Raw genomic sequence first — 21,727 nt, 5'->3', positions numbered from 1 at the left:
AACTGTTTTAAATGCACCACATTTGTGGTTAAGTTGATAATAAATCATCTTTGTACATAAAAGTAGTGGATCAAACTTCTGAAATGTAGGCAATTAGAAGGAACACACTCAAATTTTAAATACTCAAACAAGTAACTCAAACGTTGCATCCTACTGCTGGAACGTGGTGCTGTTAAATCTTGTTGAGTGCTGCTGAGAGGTGTTTTTGTTCGCCCCCCTTTTTTTCACTCATGCCTGACAAAATAAAGCTCTCAGTATAAAGCACCAGAAACAGAAAGAGATTCTTCATGAGTGTGGGATTTCTTGAAGGGCTGCCGAATAAGCTGTGGTCTAATAAAGTGACAAAATGGCAAAGCGTGTGCTTTTTACACAGGATGGAACCAAAATCAACTGCAATCCTCTACGGTCTCTGCAGAACTTCAATTTATTAATTTTGATGAGGTTGTCCCCAAGAGACTCATTTAAATGATTATTTTCAGGGTGTAGTGATATTAATATGCATGTAGTAGAAAAGGTGTGTGTCGGGCATCAAGGGTTTTAACATATTAGTTTTTCATTGCTGTTAATTGCCAATCATGTAAATGTCTCAAATAATAGGTGATATTATCTTCTCTTAAGGTATTTTATAATCACTTTCTAATGTTCTTCAGCTCCCATTTACATTTATTTGTGTTTATTTACTTGTGTATAGTTTTAAATTTTACAAAAACAGCGCTGGCACATGCAAAAGTTCAGATTTAACATCTGTTTATTATCATATATTTAATATATTTTTATAGTAATTCCAGCAGGTCATAAGAAAAACAAACTTGATTTAAACTTGTCTGGTCTGGAACTGTGCATCACCACAGCATGCATATATTAACTACACAGCAGCACCATAAAATACAAACTTCTGTTTTTTTCCCTATTACGTGCATCTTTTATGTCTTGATTTAGGTGGTATAAAACAGCCAGATACCGCAGGATAGCATTAGGCCTAACAATAAAATAAACAATCTTTAAATATTCAGATTTCAAAACTTGTTTTCTTCTAAAGTTTTTTTCAAGACAGACTGATAAAAAAAAATCCAATCATAAGCAGAAATCTTATAACAAGCCCAACCTGGGTTACAAAAAAATAAAGCAAAGTTAGCCAAAGTCACGAGTGATTTTTCAACACCAATTTTCCAACTCATTCTTCACTGAGTAGAGAAGCTTCTGGTGTGCGATGGTCAGTGATTGTTTTTTGATACCGAGCATGGAGAGCCTTCCTCCACCCCTTGGCTTGAGTGATAGATTACAGATGATGTGCTCTGCAAAGCAGCCTCATGTAAAAACTCTCCTTCCCGCCTGACCGCAAACATAGATGCTCACACACATCCATACACATAGCTCTTTGCTCTGTACCTTTTACATGTCCGCCCATTAGCAGTGTCTCCGGGGCTATTGACCTCCCTGCCTATGTGAATCATCATTCAAATAAGGCTGTGCACATGCACACGAAGGTGGTTGTCCCTGTCCTCGTGAATCTCGTTGGACCAAACACGCCAGCGGTTGACCCTGGAGGTGGTGGGAGAGGGAGACGTGGAGGTGGGTGGGGGCAGTGTGGGTATCATGCATTTGTGATCAGTGGTGTATAAACAAGCAAAAGCAGCAGTTTCACCCTCCAGCTGTGTCCATACCTGTCACGCAGTGTGGCGTCTGAGCTGCTCCCCTTTCATTTTCCGATCAATAGACCTGGTGTAGGTGGCAATGATTTCAGCGTGGAGCACGTGTGTCTTTTTTTGGTCATCTATACAAATCCATTCACTTTATCGATGAGCGTCATGTAGATGCTGTTTACACATCCCCAGTGGGCTGCAGCCTCTCAAGTACTAATGTGTTCCTCTTGTTGTCAATACTACTTCAACAAAGAGCACCTTGTTTGGTCGGGAGCACTCCAGAGAGTGGGGACAAAAAATATGAAATGTGCAGAGATGAGAGGAGGAAGATCAGAGAAAAGCTAAGAAGAAACTGGAAACATCAGGAAGGAGATAGGATTCTTTTTTAATTTTAAAAAATCTTTTGATCCTATTTAAATCTATTTATATTTCTAAGCTACATGCACGTCAACACGTGAAGTCAGCGCTGCCAACGTGACTGGCTCGCTGCTGCAGGAGTTAAACTTTTCCAGTTCAATTTTTGAGAGAAAATAAACATTTGGGTCTCTGCAATTTCATTAGCACCCACCACTATCTGTTATTCACAACAAAGGCATTCAGATAAACGTAAGACAGCACCTAATCCACCAAATAAAAAGTAAATAAATAAATAAATGTGAGGCTGAATCGTTTATAGCTAAGCCTAAAACTAAGCCAGCTGATGTTAAGGGCTGCAAGACATCAGAAAAAAAACATGTTTTGAAGTTGGATTTGGCTTTTAAGGGAAGAGGTAGTGGCAAAGAATACTATATGTTAAGGTTGTCCTTGGATCATGCATGCTATGGTAAAGGGTTGTAAAAAATGAAAAATAAATGTGGTGAATGGAGGAAAAAAAGCTAGAAGAGTGTACAATATGTACATACATGTGACTTACTGTCTGTGACTGTGAATCACAAGGTTAGTTGTGGGCAAATGCTCATTTGTTAAGGGCACTGTTTGCATGGCTTTGAATTCATGGCGCAGTGTTGTTCAGTAAAATGCATTTTGGATGATTTCAGGCTTGTTTAGAGAGACAATAACAGCTGCAAATGAACATTGTGTTTCTTTGTTGCAGGTATGCTTGCACCTCTGTTTTTGTGGATTTTCTTTTTTCTTTTTGCTTTGCATGTCATTTGCATGTCATTTCAGGTGATTCTGTTTTTCTCTGAGACAATCCAAACCTTTCTTTTAGGGTTTTCTGTACAAATATTAGCATATTTATTACTCACAGAGGCAACATACAGTGGTGTTAAAAAAATGTGATCGTCCCCACTTATTTATCAAAAGTTATTCGTTGTTGAACATCACTTTTGTTATTCTCTAACAAACAAAAACAATAGTAAATGATAGCCGCATATACAATGTCAGTGCAGTGTTGTGTCAGTGTTAATGAACTGAAGAAATTCAGCTTTGAAGCAATAAATTGGCTGAAAAAAATCTCTACTCATCCTAATGCTACAGCATACAGTACATTAGGCAATCAGAGGGATTACACATTATCTGAAATGTTACAAAACTTTAATGTAATTCAAAGACCGGGTGACTTTTCTTTGCAAACTCACGGCCTCGAAGAGTTAATGGTAAAGAACAAAACTTCCCTAATAACTTAAGGTTTAAATCATTTGTGTAACAAACAGCACTGATAATAAAACCAAAGAATGAATAAATACTAACCTGGGATCAATGAAAGGTTCCGAATTAATTGTGCTTCCTTGTTACCTTTAACAAGCACACATAATCTACACTGCCAGACCAATAATAAGTCACCACCTTCAGCTGAGAGCCTTATATTGGCTAAATTGCTGTGTAGCCTTAAGAAAAACACTTATCAATGAAGCTAATTAGAAAAAAATGTATATGGGTCAGTGGGAAAAGGGTATCATCAGGGCAAGAAGAGCGGCAGATGGATGCACCCATGATGCTTAGTGACTATCATACAAGCCTGTTGGGGCGGTGTTATCGCCGGGGGTTGCTTCAGTTGGTCAGGCCCAGGATCAGCAATCTTAGGTGCCCAAAAATGAGATAAGCCCCAGACCAGGATGACCCGGTTCTCCCATTAATGGATTTGTTTTTCTTCCGTGATGGAGCCGGCATATTCCAAGATGACAATGCCAGGATTCATCAGGCTCAAAGTGTAGAAGAGTGGTTCAGGGAACATGAGAGATCATTTTTACACATGGATCTGCCACCACAGAGCCCGAACCGTAACCTCACACAGCGATCCATCTCTTGTGTAAATTAATGCAACTCTCAACAGAAATAAATATAGTGATATTGTGTAACCTTATATTATGTAATGGTAAATGCATGCTGCCGTCAAAGCTAAAGGTTGTCCAACAAGGTATTATTTTCTTCTGGCTAGAAAATGTATATTAGTGTAAAAAAAAAAAAATGCACATCAAACTAGCTGGCAGTCACATTTGGAATAAGGGGTCAGGTTATGTACAAAGGTACATGTCATGCATTAAAAAATGAAGTGTTTTCCAAATTCACTATAAGAAAATTACATTTTTGATAACCAAAACTGTCAGGAATACAAGCATTCATGTCCTATTAAAGAGCCTTGGTATCACTTCGTAGCTCGCAGGTTTGGATGAGAGACATTTAAAAGTGCAGTGTGGATTAAACATATGTTAAGGATGAAATATAATAGTGTCCTCACAGCAATCTACCACCTCTCTCCCACTCTCTGTCTTTGTACATGAATTGTGTGCCGTGTGTATCTGTCGCTGCTTGTTTTTGTGTTTTTTGGATGTGTGTGCCCCTGTGCCTATTTGCCCACATGCCTCTATGGTCTTGTGATGTCCTGTCTGTCTGTCTGTCTGTGTGCGTGTGTGTCCAGTGAGGGGAAGATGGTTGTTCTGTCTCTAGCAATCGGGCTGGCTGAACAGGATGACTTTGCCAACCTCCCAGATCTACAGGAAGCGCCAGCGAGCAAAGAAAATGAAACCACACCAGAGAAAAGGTAATGAGAGAAAGAGAGAGGGGAATGTGAAGAATGTGAGTTGTTAAGCACAAAAACAAAACGAGCAGCTGAGGTAGCTGCTTGTCATACGGTGAAGAGGTGTGTAATGGATTGTAATTTTAAGCGGGGCAGGGCTATTTATCTCCACTGTGGTGATGAAGGAGTGCGCACCGTACAGTAGAGTCACCTGAAAGATCAACACTTCATGGCAATTTTAGTCTTGCTTGAAATGCAAATTATTCATAATAACACTACCACTAAGCAGCATATTACAAACCAACAGTTATGTATTTACTGTTCTCATAAATTATAACTGTATTTAAAGATGTAGACCTTCTTTCAATTCTAAGGTTTCACATTATCAAGACTTGGTAAACATAATCTGGTCCTTAGCAACTGTTACAATGAGCTAAATATAACTACAATACATTACATATTACACTGCGTGATTATTTACTTACTTAACAAAAACTAAGCCAAAGTGCAGATGCAGTGTGTGAAAGATTAACTACACCTTTATAGCTTTTATAGTGATTTAAAGGGTGAGTAACAGCCAGGTGCTGGTAATCAAGTGCAGTTTGATTAGATATCATCACTAAGTGTGATCATCACTATATGAAGGATTATATGGCCAATTTGAAGTGTGTCATTCTACAGTGAGAAAGTTTATTCTCAAGTGGAAAACATTCAAAACATTCGCTAATCTTCCCAGGAGTGGACATCCCAGCAAATTCGCCCCAAAGTCAGATTGTGCAGTATTCTGAGAAACTGTAAAAAGAGCTACATCTCAGACTCTACAGGCATCAGTTAGCATCCTAATTGTTAAAGTTCATCATGGTACAGTTAGAGAAAGACAGAACAGTATGGCTTATTTGGAAAGGTTACCAGGAGAACAGCTGTTCTCTTTAAAAGAACATGGCAACGCAGCTAATGTCTGCAAACGTAAATCCGAGCTAACGCACAAGACTTCTGAAGCAGATGATGTTCGCAGTCGTGTTTGGTGAAAGCCAAACACATCAGCACAAACACCCCATATCAGCTGTTAAGCACTGCAGTGTTTGTGCTGTGCTTTGTTTGGCTTTCACCAAACTGGGCGATGATTTGTGCTTGTTTTGGACCCACAGGACCTCTGGCACTTTGCAGCCGTTGAGTCGACCATGCTAGAGTCAAATGTGAGGCCATCTGTCTGACAGCAAATCTGCAAAAGAATGATTGAAAAGAAGTGCTTCAATGGCCCAGTTCAAAGCCAGTCCTCAGCCTCATTAAAATGTTGATCTGGGACTGTGAAACATCTGTGTACGAATAAATCTTCACAAACTTCCAAGGATTGAAGCAAAATGTAAAGAAGAGCGGGCAAAAATTCCTCCACAAAAATGTGAGGGGATGATAACGTCCTACAAAGGAGCGATTGCTTCGAGTTTTTGCTGCTGAAGGTGATTCTAGAAGTTGCTGAATCGTGGGGTGTGCTGGGGTGTGTTTCACACACTGTTTCTATAGTTTGGCTTAGTTTCTCTTAAGATTTCTGTTAAATAACGACATGGTCTAATATGTCGTGTTTTGTTGTTCATCTCAGGTTGTATTCATTATATTTTATGACCTGGTAGGGATCAGGTTTAAAATGTCCTGGTGTGTAGAGTCTTAGAACTTAAAGAAAATTGATCAGGGGTTGTACTTTCTCTTTACTCTGACAGACCTGTGAACTTTTTATATATGTAACCTTATTGTTATTTCAAAGCCTATACTGCCAGCACTGCAATTCTGTTTAATAGTATGTCCTTTGTCTTTTTTTCCAAATAAAATAAAAATGTTCAATCTAAAAACAAGCCAGCCTTTTAAACTCCACAATGTACAATCTACTTCTGATGTAATTATTTTGCATTGTGTAAAACTTCAAAGCATTTGGGTATTAAGATTGTTAATCATCTTACAACAGTATCAGTGTCACTCCCAAATTCATTCTGCAGTCTGACAATAAGACCAACATGCTGCCTCAGTCGTAGAGAGCTGCAGCAGGAAACTTGCAGCAGATGGTCTAAACCCCACAGAGCTCTGATCTCAAAATCACGGAGTCAGTCCGGGATTACCTGAAGACAGAGGACAGTGAGACAGACTGTGGCAAGTTCCCCCAAGATACTTGATACAACCTGTCTGCTGTATAACAGTATAAAGAATAACTGTGCATAAGCGTGGTGCTGTCTGAAAGCTTTATTTAGTGTTGTGCTTTTGTACAAAGGTAACTAATCAAAATACTCATGGCGTTTTGTTTCTTTTTTAATCACCCAAACCTTTAGTGTCTTTTCACTCCTCTGAGAAATTCACCCAGAAATAATACTAAGAAAGTGTCTTTGGTATTCTCAGTGGGCAGCCCTGCTTGGTACATTTATATTAGCTGGGTTTCTACCTTTAATTATTAGGTTTTTCCAGCTTCCAGCACTAAAGAGCTTTCATTTCTTTTGCCTTTATTTTTACCTTTATGTTTTCTCAAATTTCTGTTTTGCATACCCACATTTTGAGTTCCTTTATCCCATTTTTCATGGCCTGTGTTTTCTCCATCCAGACCTCTGATGGTTGGCTTGTCTGCATCTCTTCACTGGTGGTTTGATCTTTGAGTTGCAGGCATACGGGAAGGGCACCCTCATTATTTAGGAGTAAGATTCCTCACATGAAACACCCGTCTAAAAATATGCTAACCTCTCATCTACCAGTGATCTCAGAGCAGCCGTCAGAGACTAGCACAGTTTCTCAGCTAGTGAACAAAGGACTGAACAGGCTGCTCGCTTATCGCATCTGTGTTTGACGGATAAAGTGCTTATCCCACTGTTTTAACACTACTGGACAGAGGGTAAAGTAGAGGTGTAGTTCATCATAAAGGTGCAGTTTTTTTTCGAGGGCTCTGTCTGTTTGTTATGTTTTGTTTACCTTTGCAGAAATTCTGCTTTTGAATTGCATTAAGTTTCTTAAATGCTCAGAGTTTTCCCAAAACCTCTCTGCAGTGCATATTAGTGTGCCGTTCTAACTAGGTCAGCTGTGAATTTGCGGTTGATGGAAAACCAGAAGTCTCTCTTGGAAGAAAAAATGTGATAAATGTTTCTTCTTCCTAATGTTATTGCTACAATTATCCTTTTATTTTTTTCTTTTAAAATTTAATATCAAATATCTAAGGACAAGTCAGGGAAGAGGACTAGCCTACCTCTTGTCCCCATGCTCTCTCCCTCTTGCTGTCTGGAGGTCTGTCAAGCACCCAACTCTAATCACAGCCAGCCTGCGAGCCTCTACCCAGAGGGCTTGCGTGGGCCAAGTTGTCTAGTGTCCTTCCACAGCTAATAACAGCTCTCCATCATCATCTCTGTCCATCTCCCTCATCTCTCTTGTCTCTCCTGCTACCTCTTAAGCTCCCTGTGCCCGTCTGTTCACTTGCTCCTGGCCGTTTTCACAGCGCCCAGCAGCCTGAGTACGACGCAAAGAGACGATCCGGCCAAGAATATATCCATGACAAGACGAGAAGCCGTCAGACAGAAAGAGCGGGAAACCTTTGTTCTCCGCTTTGCAGAGAAATATGCAACAAGATATAAATACACACACCCATGGAGGTCTGAGGTTCTGTTTGTTTATTAATGAAATCAAGTACAGCTCAGAGCACAAATATCTACAGACGTCTAATCTGATAACAGAGAAATGACAGGATAGAGACAAACGCAGTGTGTGCTGTGTATTAGCACAGATCCATATTTGTTGAGACAAGGTTAGTAATTGCGAGCAAAAGGAACATACTGTAGCACTAACATTATAATGAGTATGTTAGCTCAAAGTGCATTCATTCAAATATATATATATATAGAGAGAGAGAGAGAGACAGAGAGAGAGATATTTGGTCCATCTGATCAGCGAAGTCCAATATTCACTCTTAATTTAGCTCTCATTCTCTACTGTGTCTAGACACTTGTTGCTAACTTTGTCACGCTGCCATCAGTGCTGGGCAGGTAGCGTACAACAGATGCCTGATGGAAACAAGCTTGATGAAAGCAGCGGGACTGAACCAAATCACTGAATGCGTGGGCTGCTAAACATCTCTGTAAGGGCAACTGCAGAGCCGATGATGACTCTTTGTCAGTTCAGTATTCTGGGCTATCTCTTTCACAGTAGGCAGAGTCATTCGAGCCATTAATATGAAAATATTAGTGCAGCTTTAATGTGTTTCTAGGATTCAGTCACTAGTTGCTAATCTACATCATCTCAGCTGCAAAGCAAATTATTGGCACGAATCATATCAGAGCCCCTCATTCAAAGAAAAATATGTCTACAATAATAAAAAGATCTATCTTTTGTCTGCTCCATAGCAGCAGACCGCAGCCGCCTTTAAAAAATGACTATGGAGTTAAAATAATAAAAATGTTAAATGACAGTAAGTGTGATGATCCAGACATCTGTGGTCACAGCACTGAACCAGCTACTGACAGTGACTAATACCAGCTGGACGCAATAAAAAATATCATATGATCAATTTGTCGCTTGGATCACTTTTACGTAACAAGGCAACATTTTGTTTTTGTCGAGTACGAAAGCATTCGTTGCTTTCGCACTCAACAAAACCTGCAGCAAAAACGTCTTATTGAAAATGGGATAAATGGCTCATGATAAATGGAAGAAAATCCCAATTTCAGAATAAGTAACGATAACCTAAAGGACGTATATTTGTTTAATTTTCATGTTGTTGCGATGGCAGCAAAACATGCTGAGTCGTACAGGGTGAATCAGTGCTGACAGAGATACACCGTAGTACAATGCACTCAGACATTAGAGCTGCTTATCAAAGCTTTGGATATTTTGTTACTGTCTGTGACTCATCTAAAGCCTGAAATACTTGCACAGCATCCTGTTTTAATTGTTGAACCTCACCTCACCTCTAAAAAAAAAAAGTGTGTCATGTTTTGTGAGAAGTTTAAATTTAGTGTTTGATTCAGGATACAAAGCCAGTGTCAATACAGTGCTGTGCAAAAGTCTTAAACCAACCTTCATTGCTTAATATTTTGTTGAAGCATCTGTAAAATATATATGTGAACACGGTATATAAGGCAAAAAAAAGATGTACAATTCCAACGAGCTTGAAAATCAATATTTGGTACGAGTACCTTTATTTTTCAGCACAGCCTGAACTCTCTTAGGCAAGCTTTCTTTTTATTTCTTTAAGTAGTGTTCAGAATAGTTCTCCAGGCTTCTTTAAGGACATTCAAAGCTCTTCTTTAGATGTTGGCTGCCTTTTCTTCCTGTACTATTGAGGCCCGGGCTCTGGAGAGGCTAACCCATGACTGATAGTGTTTCAATGTGTGTTTTTCTATCCAGGTATACTTTTACTGCGTTGGCTGTGTGTTTAGGATTATTGTCATGAAAAATAAAACTGTTAACAGTCAGCCATGTTCCAGACAGTATTGCATGGTGGATCAAAAAACTAACGGTATTTTTCTGTGTTCATAGTTGCATCGATTTTGACACGTTCCCTAACACCACTGGCTGAAACCATGACAAAGCTGCCACCATCCTTTACAGATGGCTGTAGACACCCACTGTTTTCGTCAATACGTTCTGCAAATTTTTACAGTTATTTGAACCAAAACTTTCAAATTTGGATGCATCGATCAATTAGACCTGTTGTCACTGATTTCAGTCCAGTTCTCGTATAATTTGGCATACCTCAGCCTTTTCTCCCGGCTTCCCTTCCGTAAGAACGTCTTGTTCACAGCCACCTTTACACATTTCTGATGCAGCTTCGGAAAACAGTAGATTGAACAATTGAAGGGCCGTAAGCCAGGGCTTTAGGCTCTGTGGCTTTGTTTGCTAGATTTTTTCCTTTTTATTAAAGACATGACTTTCAGATACTGTTTATTAGCTGTAGATAATTTTTTTGGCCTGCCATTTCTTTCTCAACTAATAGCTTTTTGGGAATCAACTGGTTAGTGGAAAAATTTAATTTTGTGCTTGCCAAACTGTTTTATCAGCGTCATTTCTCATAAATTCAGCTAAAGAAATGAGAAAAAAATCAGAGGTAGGCTGCAAGAGCGCAAAAGACTGCGAAAGAAAATGGGTTCTTTGTTAAGTTGTGTGTAGACACAACACTGGATTTGAGTTAGGTGTCTTTTTTTGGGCATGAATGATGGGTCGGTGTTTAGTGGCTTAACAAAAATGTCAGGTACAGCACTGGACTGAAAATGAATAAAAAACAACCAATGTTCAAAGACATACTTTGAAAGACCTTCAGAAAACCTGGAGAACTATTGCTCAAAATCGCTTTAAAAATTAAAACAAAGTCAGGCTCCTTGGCAGCAAAATGTAAAGAAATGAGGGGAGGCTCAAGACCTTTGCACAGTGCAGAATTTGTAATATTTCAGGTCAAACCTAAATACACATTTAATTTCCTGCTGTTCTTTTATCTGTAGAATAAAGCATGCCTCTTTTTCTAGGTTAATCTACATGTCCTGTAATCGCTTATGCGTAGCTCCATGTTATGTAAGTCAGTTTGGGTCACCGTGGTAGACCAGCCAAAACCCTGCAGTGTACTGGACGTAATCACCCACCTGCAGATAACTATGATGGAAGCTCTGAAGCTGTTTGTGTTATTATCATCTCAGAAAACCATTGTTGCATGGCGGAGCTGCATCTTAATGAGTTCAGAGATCCACCACACACAGAGATGCAGCAGAGAAATAAATATGAATAAACCCTTACTGGCCCCAGACTCTGAAAGCTGAGTTTGTAAAAGCTGTAAATACTTACTGCTCACTGCTTCCATTCAGTGCAAGCCATGCGCATGTCAATGCCTGTTCATTCAAATCAAATCATTATGATTTATAAAACTGGAACTGAAAGCTACACAGCTTATCATAGCTCATCCAGCTTTCACCTTCACAGTGGAGAGTTATTACTTTGACTGGTTAGCAGTTAAAGACCACCAACTATTCTGACAACACACTTTCTGATTCTTCTATTTTATTGCAGTTTTTTAACTTCTGTTTCCCAACTCAATATTTTAGCTGCAAATGATACAATTAGGAGATAGTACAACATTCATACCTAAAATCAGCTTGAAAGTCAAGTTTGTGTGTGTGTGCATCAAATGACTGAGATTTTTAAATGACGACCATCTCATTCTCCATCAAGCCGACTCTAATATCTAAACAGCCAAACACACTGCAACAACTCACTGCATTGAGGCATGTAGACGTGGCCAAGTTGACCTGCTGAAGTTCAAAGTGAGCATCAGAATATGGAGAAAGAAGAATTCATGGTAGGTGCAGGATGGGGATTTTGGGATCCCTTATCACGAATTAATTACCATTTAAAAACGCCTACCTGAGTATTGTTGGTGATCATGTAAGTCCCTTTATCTTCTGATGACTGATGGCTGCTTCCAACAAGAAAATGTGATATGTCACAAAGTTCAAATAATCTCAAATTGGTTTCTTGAACGTGACAATGAGTTCACTGTACTCAAATGGCCTCTACAGTCATTAGATTTCAGTCCAATAGAGCAACTTCCTGTAGCAACTGTGATGCTATATAAATTATATATAAGCTGTGTGTGTGTGTGTGTGTGTGTGTGTGTGTGTGTGTGTGTGCGCGCGCGCGCATGTATGTGTCCACGTGCATGTTTATATATTTCACCTGTGCTCTGATCTTTAACAATCAGTACCACACACGAGAAAGTTTGTAGCTAACTAGTGGAGCATATAGCAACCAGACACAAGACTATGGAGCATAAACAAAGAGAGGTATTTATAGAATCCCTAAATAAATGCTCTGTGTCTACTAAGAGTGTAAATATTTTGTTTGCTAATATAACCTTCATTACAAATTTATGTTGTAATAGCGGGTAAGTGTTGTGTCTGCAGCTTGTTCTGCTGCAAACAAGTAGCCAAAAATGAAAAATATCTCTATTTATAAGCGTTCCTAGTGTGTGAGCGCTTATTATTTTATGTTTTTTGCCCAAAGCCTGAATAGAAAAAAGGCTTAATTAGAAGACACTTCAGAGATGAAGAAATTTAAGCCATTTTGTCCACCATTATGTGACATTTAATGGGTGTAATCACAGTCTTGAATGTCTAAATTGTTCAAATGGGTGGGAATCAACGTTGTAATCATGGCAGCGGTAATGTTGTACAGTATAAATCAAGCAGGAAGTTGCTGTCACCCTTTGTCAGATGGCATATCTGAATCTTTCAGTTGTGTGCCTGAGCCAGCAATCAGGCCGAGTCAAGCTTCTTAATGACTCTCCAGGCTGGCCAGTGGTCCCCATGGCGGCCTCTGAAGCTGCCAGTGGCCCTGGGAGGAAGGTTGATTGGAGGAAAAAAAGCAATGTAGGTCAGCACAAATGAAATATCTTAAAAAAAAAAAAAGAAAAGAAAGAAATACTGTCAGAACAAAGTCTGGAGCTCATTCACCATTTCCCTTGTTGCTGCTTGTGGCTCTGAGCAGGGAGCTGATTTTAGAGAGGCCACGAAAGGAAAGTGAGGGGAGTGTCGCAGTAAAAGAGACAAAGATCAGCGAGGAGAAAATAAATAGTTTCCATGACAGTAAACTCACCTGATCTGAGTTTTCTTTATGTTTTTCCCCTCCCAGTTTTCAGATGCAGAAGATGTCACTGCAGCCCTCTTCATGCATGAATTTACAACAAAAAAAGCTCCATCCAGTGGATAAATGTCAAGAGCAAGTCAGTGGAAGTCTATTCAAAGAGCATCAAACCAGTCCAGCACTGTCCATGGCTCCATTTGTTGTATTAGCCTGTGTGTTGAGGGGGGTGGTGCCTGAGTGATTTGTCCCCGTTGGTGGGGAGCGCTGACATCGGCGCCTCAGCCTCATCCATCATGGGATGTGGGACCTATATTGTGTTTGATGGTCTCCTAGGGCTAGCGTATGATCAGCAAGACCCAGATACATGTTTATGGAGACACACTTCCTATTCAGGCCCAGAAAGTAACTCTCATCCCTCATGTTCTCACCCATCCATCCAATGTTGCTCCCTTGTCCTGTGCCGCCCATTTCTTTCCCGCCTCACTCATCAATTTCTACCTTACCCTCAACTGCTCTCACTGTGGTTTTTAACGTCACTGTCACCTGTCCTTCATCTCGTCTCCATCTCTCCTAGTTTCCTCCCTAAGTTAACTGCACAACCTTGTTTCCTACTTGCCTTTTGCCTAGCCCTTTCTCCTTTTCCATTTCTATCCCCTTATTCACCTTATCCTCCTTCTCCTGAGGGTGTTGACTGACATTGTGATGTGATGATGTCACATCAGCACTCCTCTGTCAGTGTAGATAACTGTCAGCTTGGGCAGACTCAGAGAAATCTGCTTCATTTCCAAGCACCAGAAAAAGCAATGGAGGTCCCCTGTGGACAGTTGCCCTGCATTGGTATACATTATTTTCTTTTTTTTAAAAAAAATACTAAATATAAATATAAGCACAATTACGCAAAGACTTAGCTCCAGTTCTTAAACATAGCTCTGTTTTGTTTTGTTTTTTTCTTTGGGGGGGGAATTTGAGGGCGAGGCTTTGGTTTTCTTTTTCGTCAGGGACCACAGCTGAATGGACTCTAACGAGACACAGTGAAGCAAAACTAAGGGACAATGAAAATAAAATAGGAAGTAACAAACACTGAGACGTGTGAAGTTAGCAGACATGACTGGGTAGACAGAGAGGTAAATAAAGATGGAGACAAGACTGACTTCCACATGAGACGCTGAGCAGAAAACAGAGACAAAACTAGAACATGAAAGGGAACTAATATCACACAAGAAACCATGAAACATAAATGTAGGTTAAAAAAAACTCAGAGGTACCAGAGAAGAACTAATTCAAGAGTAAACAGTACACAGCTTGAACTTAAATCATCTCCTAAAGCAGAAGAAAGAATCAGGAGACTCAAAACGCTGGGTCAAAGACCCAGAACCATGACACAGACAAGTTGCACTCACTGCCATCTCATTTGTAAATTAGATGGCAATTATTTGCCTTTGCTAGTTCGCCTGAGAGTGATTGTAGTCCGAGTTAAAGTGCAATTGTTTAGAGATAAGTTTCCTCCCACCAGGCAGCCTGTGCAATTATCTTATCTTGGTCACTGTAGCTACTTATGATCAGTCAATAAATGCCAAAAATTCAATACAACCACCCGGCAACCACCTATTTTTCCTTGTCACGAGGAGGTTGCCATGCTATATTTACTCTGGTGTAACTGAGCTGTTGAAGTTTACTGCACATTGTAAAAATGTATTAAGGTTAATTGTCAAATAAGTTATAAATACCAATTTGACCCTTTTAATATTTAAATAAAAAAAAAACTTAAGTAGAATGTAAAAATAATAAAACCTAAGCTCATGTTGTCACTTTTAAATAGTCGCCTTGAAGACAAAATATTTATGATTTAATCTGATGAATCTATTGCTAAACATTTAATAAAGGTTTTATTGCAGTCAGGTTACACCCCTGATTTCATATTGTGTATTCAGAAAACAGAAGCTCATCAGCTGCTTCATAAAGTCTGCATATAGACCCTTTGGTGGCACCTGTAAGCAAACAGAATCCATGTAATTGTGCAGCCATCACATTGTTTTCTTGTGTCTCAGCTATAAGGAGCTGTTTTGTGACAGAACAGTGGGATCAAAAAGATTTAATTATGGCCATAAAATGAAATAAATAAATAAACACACTCACTGAAATTATCCTCATCCATTACGTTTGTAATGCACACATTGCTTTGCCTGCATTGAGTCTTCTGTGAAGATATACTCTCCAACTTGAGCTTCTTAATGAAAATGTCTTCCTTTTTTTTTTTTTTAAATCCAGTCTCTTCCCCAATAATTACTTCTATGACACACCTTTGTCAAAGCCAGATGAATGAAGCATGTTCCTTTCATTTATTCACTCTTTCTTAATCAGTGCTCACCAGCCTGTCCAGCAGACAATACACATGTTACACAGAAGAAGATAAGATTTCACTGCATTGTCCCCGGGGATGTAATGACCTGCTTTGTCCAATTACTCAGAAGGTGGCTTTCAACTCAGATTGAGGCCATGAGGTCAAAAGTCGGGTTTCAAGTTTCACTCTGGCAGATCGAAGTGGTTCTCCAGGGGATGCTTGTGTGTGCTCATGTGTGCGCGCACTCCTGTGTCTCGTTTTATAAACTTCTGATTGTTCGTTTGCATTTCCCTACCATCGAAACAGCAAAGTAAAGAGAGCTTCTTCAGTTCAATAGTCTAGAAGGGAAAAGAAGGTAGAAGTCCACAGTTTCCCATTTCTGTTTTTGCCTGTTGTTTTGCTGGCTGGAGGTTATTCTGCACTTTCTTTTGACATTTATGAATCAGCCATTTTCAGCGTGAGCTCACACGTACACGGCGGTATGTGCTGAGGTGTTTTCGCAGGGTCACAGGGGGTTAGAAGAGTGTAGGTATGAGGAAGTCAAAGAGTGTGTTTCAAAGACATTTCTAAATGTTTGGTCCCTTTGCCCTGCAGGCTTTTTTTTTTTGGTGCTATTTTTAATATATGCCCCTCTCTGAGGAACTTCCTTGGATTTCATTGCCCTCTTTTGAAGGCTCCTGTTACCATGGTTACTTCACCCCCGTGTAAAATACATGATGGTAGTGAGTACAACCTTAAGTGGGAGCACACATTTCTGTAGTCATGGTTACAACAACCTCTAAAGGATGAATTATGTAACTGGTGTTGTGTTTCAGAAAAGATAGTCACTAGCTGGCAGAAAAAGGGGCAACTCGTGGCTAAAGATATTTTTACTCCTCTTTGGAGAAATTCTTAAGTTGATAACCACGGCATGATGCATGTGAACACATTTTTTACTTTCTAATGATTGCCAAAGTAGTGTATGTATTTCTGCTGCTGAATACAGATAACTGCAGAGCAACATTTCAGCTGTTTAGTGAGAATTATCCTGGAAGATAATTACTCTTTCTCCTCTTTCTCTCAGAGTAACAAAGGCCTATTTTTGTCACGTCTCATCATTTTCTTTATATCTCTGCACATAAAGCTAATTTGGGGATGTTATCATGTCTGTCTGAAATATTATGCAGCACCAGTGCTTTGCTGCAACCTGTGTGTGTGTGTGTGTGTGTGTGTGTGTGTGTGTGTGTGTGTGTGTGTGTGTGTGTGTGTGTGTGTGTGTGTGTGTGTGTGTGTGTGTTTGGCAGTGAGTAAATATGTATATTGACACGCATGGATGAACTCACCTCCCTACCACACCCAGTAGCCTCAATGTCTCCCAGGACATTACCGTCAACAGGCGTGATTCGATGACACAGGAAGCAGCAGCAGGTTTTTATTTGCAGTTCAGGGAGGAAGGAAATGAAAAAATAAAATTTTTAAGGCAGATCACGCAATAAAAATTTTAAGAGACCTATTATGTTCATTTTCAGCTCCACGTTTTTATTACTGAAATCTTCTAGAGTATTTGTGCGTGATCCACAGTCCACACAACGTTTTAGCTCCTGCCTCTTTAATGCACTTAATGTTTGCTTTTTTCTGATTGGATGCTCCTCTCCTGTCTTCTGTTTTGTTTGGGCTTTTGAGCATTGTCACCTCCATTTGTCAGTATAGGTTCTGAAAACAAGCTGGAAACATACTCAATAATATAACTGGTTCATAATTAGCAAAGTTAACTTTTGAAAGCCACCTGTAAAAATTAAGACTAAGCGCAAACATCAACACAAAGAAAGGACGCTTGGTAAAATGATGGGTGGTTGGGAGGTCTGTGTCTAAGGTGATGATATAGGGAAATCACATTCAAGAATATGGGGTTAAAAACCAAATTTTTAGAGGAGCCTGAAGCCTGCTTTTCAGAAGCGCTGGTCTTCTTATTTGTAAGAGTTTCCACTATAGCAGTATCTAAAAAAATATCTGATTGCAGCTGACTGCACTCTGCTGGACAGAGACTGCTGGTGTTGTACCTGGAATCGGCTGGTACTACTGGTCCAGTTTTAAGGTTGTTGCTCCTAATGTCTAAATTACTGCTGGGCTCATTGTGGACTTTTTACTTTCAACATCTGCTCCAGTTGTTCCTTTAGCTCATGCTCCTACTTTTGGATATTGCTTTCTGAATAGATTACCACATCTGTCACAACTGCAGTCTTCTCCTTCTTGACTACCACCACTATGTCCGGTTAGTTGGTCAGCAGCTACTTGTCTGTCTATCCCATGGACTCTTGTTTTCAATCACCTTTGGTGGTGTCTCCCATCAGAACTTGGGGACGTCTAGTCCATATGTTGCACAGATGTTGCTGTACACTATCCCAGCCACTTGGTTGTGCCTCCTCGTGTATGCAGTCCCAGCTTGCATCTTATATTGGTTATTATCATATTCTGTGTTTCAGTTTATTCTGGTTTTGGGTTTAGTTCTTAGGTTTTGTTCTGGTGCCCTAGTGTTTCCTGTAGGTTTAGTTCAGTGTCAAGTCTGCGTCTTTGTGTAGTTATTTCTTGTTTCCTGTTTTATTGTGAAGGTCCATGTCTCATGTGAGTGTATTCAGTTTTGCTTCCCTTGTCTCGTCTCGTCAATTACTTCCAGCTGTGTTCCCCACCTGTGTGTAATCTCTCTGTGTTCTTCTGTGTGTATTTAAGTCGTGTCTACTCGTGTACTAGTCCCTGGTCTGTTTGTGTTTCATCCGTGTGTTCTCCCTGCTATGTACCGCCATGTGCCTCTGCTCACCCACCTTCGTGTTCGTGTTTTATTTTTACAATAAACACCCTTCGCATCTCCACGAGTGCCTGCGCTTGGATCCTCCTTTACTTTCTCCACACGGCTCATCCCATTCGCCGTGACAACTACTATGTGCTACCACAGCCTCTATGGATCTGTGGCGTGGGGCCTGTTCTTGTTCTGTCATGATCAAAGCCTCTGTGCTGTCCTTTTAGATGGCTTTTTCCAGCCACTGGTAGGATTTCTTGATATCAGCCACTTCTGCTATCTGTCAGTGGTCATCCTTGACAGTTCCTCTTCCTGTTTCTTAGGAATGACCAATCTTCAGCTGCCCAAGCACCTCATCTCCGGGTACCATGTTCCTGATATATTCATGAATGCTCTGTGTTTCATCATGGATTGTGGTTCTGACAATCACTAATCCTCGCCCTTCCTCATAGAGCCTTTGGGTGCTGGACCTCAGTTGGAGATCTCTGTCATTGTGAGTTTTGGTGTCCTATCAGTGGCATCTGTCTTCCTTTGTGGTCAATTTACCATTCTAGCTGGGTATCTGATGACCTGTAGGGCATGTGTATTGATGTCTTCCTCATTCCTACCATTTCGATGGCTTCTCAACACCTTTTTCTGGAGGTATTTGTTTGTGGCTAACCTTTGTGCATCTTTAACATGGTTTTCATCGGCCTTTGCGATACTCATGCATTTGTAGCTTATCCTGTATATCTCCTATTCTACCTTCTGGGAGCTCCAGTCCTTTAGTCTGGATCACCTTCCCTCACTTTGCAACCATTCGGCCACACTTATGAGTCTGAATGACATCCTGATGTCCTCGCTGTAGATCCTGGTGAGGTGAATCAGTGAGTCGATGTCTCGTTCACTCCTGGCATATAGCTTGATGTCATCCATCTATATAGAGGTGGATGATGATCACTCCAGTCGTGAATCTTAGTGCGCTTACTGATGAGCTGGCTTAGGGGGACCAATCATGTGCAGGACAGCAGCAGGGACAATGTATCACCTTGATATGTGCAGTTCCCTTCAAGTTGGCCTCCAGCATGGTCTTCCACATTCCCATTGAGTTCCTGATGAATGTTATTAGTGCGCTTTTAGCCTTGTACAGTGGCCAGCAGTTCAGTATCCATGAGTGGAGCATAGAGCCGCAGGCTTTCTTGTAGTCAATCCAGACCAGCAACACCCATGTCTGGAACACCACAAACACAACACTAGCGGACCTGAGTAGCCTGGGAGGATGTAAAGGAGTAAATGACTAACTGCACAAAGCAAGTGCTAATGGTAATTTATTTAAGTATCATGTTTCTGAATGAAAAAACTGTTGTCCAATATACTGCCGTATCGCATCACCAAATATCAGTATTAGTCTTATGAATCCTGTGTTGCTCAGGCTCTAATCACCTGAAATGCAAAAGAATCAGACCCTTTTGTTTTTATTAGATATGTTTAAAATTTATAACCAATTAATGGCATCTCTCTTATGATAAACGAGTAGAACAATTTTTTACATTACTATAAATGGTATCTTATTTTCTATAAATGTTTTGTCTGGTATATGTTTTATGCAAACTTTGTGTTTTCACTGAGTATTCAATGATAAATTCACACGTTAGAGCAATGTAGTGAATTATGCTTTGTTTTCTTGTTGATAAATTAGGCTATCAAGCTGAAGAGAGGGAAGGGCTTGACAGATGTTTTCTGCATGTCGAGCTGGATAACTCCCAGTTTGGATCCATACATTATAATGGCATTTTTTGGGAAGGGGGGCTGTCTGTTTTTTGTTAATCGTTTATTGCTTTTCTTGTGTCTGCTCGAGCACCGAACAACTAATTGTGTGTCTCATGATTGAAAGACGGGAACATTTTTACAGTACCTGTTAATTTATTATCCAGCACACTTTCCACTGGTTGCTTTTAGAGGTTTGTTTGACTCTACCTGAATCTCTCTACTTGAGCTTTATTCATCAAGTAAAAAAAAAACTTTCAGTACCTCCATATACTAGAGTAGACAGAGGAGTGAATATGTTCTCATGCATAATCTATGCAAGTGTGCATTGATTAAAACTTTTTTTATATACAACGATCAGGCATAACATTATGACTGCTGACAGGTAAAGTAAATAACACTGATTATCTCTTCATCATAGAACTTGTTAGCGGCTGCGATATATAAAGGAGCAAATAAGCAAACTTTGTATCCTTAAAGTTTAAAAGCAGTATAAAGTATAAAAGCATAAGGAGCAAGTCTGACAAACTGTGATGGCTAGACTGCTGGGTCAGAGCATCTCCAAAGCTGCAGCTCTTGTAGAGTGTTGCCAGTCTGCTGTGGTCAGTATCTATCAAACGTGGTCCAAGAAGGAACAGTGGTGAACTAGCAACAGCTAGTGGTGGTGAACATGGGCAGCCAAGGCTAAATGATGCACATGGGGAGGGAAGGCTTACCCGTGTGGTCTGATCCAACAGATGAGCTATTGTAGCTCAAATTGCTAAAAAAGTTCATGTTAGTTCTGATAGAAAGGCGCCAGAATACTGAGTGCATTACAGTTTTTTGTGTATGGTATGGGCTGCATAGCCGCAGAACAGTCAGAGTGCCCATGCTGACTCCTGTCTACCACCAAAAGCACACTCAATGGCCATGTGAACATCAGATCTCGACCACAGTACAGTGGAAAAAGGTGGCCTGGTCTAATGAATCACGTTTTCTTTTACATCATGTGCATGTGCATCACTTACCTGGTGAACACCTAGCACCAGAATGCACTATGGGAGGAAAGCAAGCTGGTAGAGGCAGTGTGATGGACAAGATAGTGTGGGAATCGCATATCATCATAACATTATATCAAAATAATACTATAACGTGGTGGTTGTTGGGTTTTTTCATGTCTTAAATAAAACATGACATGAAAAATACATGCAAGAAATACATTTTCCCTTCTCACTGAAACATTTATTAAGGACTGATTATCCATTTATTAATGCCAAATAGGCTATTTACACATACTTAATAGATATATTGTTCAAAGTTTGTTATAGACACATATTATGTGAAAGCTGACGCAAGCTAAAATATAAAAGTATGGAATATGAATAGCATGTAAGGGTTAAGAAACATGAAAGATTAATTAAGTTATACATTTGTGAATTGATTACATAGAATGAAAATGTCTTTTCAACAAAACTTTTATTAGTTAGTTAACATTAATGTTATAAGCCCTCAGACATATGAAGGGACTAATATAAAATCAGTGCTTTTGGGAAATGGTGATATTGTTTAAAAAGTGTCCCACAAAGTTAAGAGTGGAACAAACACTGTTTTTGATCACAACAATAAAGAGATAGCCAGCATTCAAAGATTCAAAGGATAGGAATTTAAAGATGTGGACCAAGACCAGGAAAGATAAAAGA

At 39.8% G+C, this 21,727-nt stretch overlaps 1 protein-coding gene across 3 annotated transcripts in view; it reads left to right on the top strand.

Moving 5' to 3' along the window:
- Positions 1-21,727, top strand: part of syt7b (synaptotagmin VIIb) — a 40,106-nt gene that overhangs the window by 520 nt on the left and 17,859 nt on the right. For 2 of the 3 annotated variants that reach the window (XM_040012032.1, XM_040012031.1), the window contains exon 2: positions 4,504-4,626. The exons of the other annotated variant lie outside the window; for it this stretch is intronic. In XM_040012032.1, coding sequence (XP_039867966.1) covers positions 4,504-4,626 — 123 coding nt within the window. The remainder of the gene's footprint in view (positions 1-4,503; positions 4,627-21,727) is intronic. 3 annotated transcript variants of the gene reach the window in all.

This window comes from Simochromis diagramma, unplaced genomic scaffold (genome assembly GCF_900408965.1).
Source record: "Simochromis diagramma unplaced genomic scaffold, fSimDia1.1 OVJJ01000603.1, whole genome shotgun sequence".
Lineage (NCBI taxonomy): Eukaryota > Metazoa > Chordata > Actinopteri > Cichliformes > Cichlidae > Simochromis > Simochromis diagramma.
Note: the sequence above shows the minus strand (reverse complement) of the source record. Positions and strands in the feature narration are given on the sequence as shown.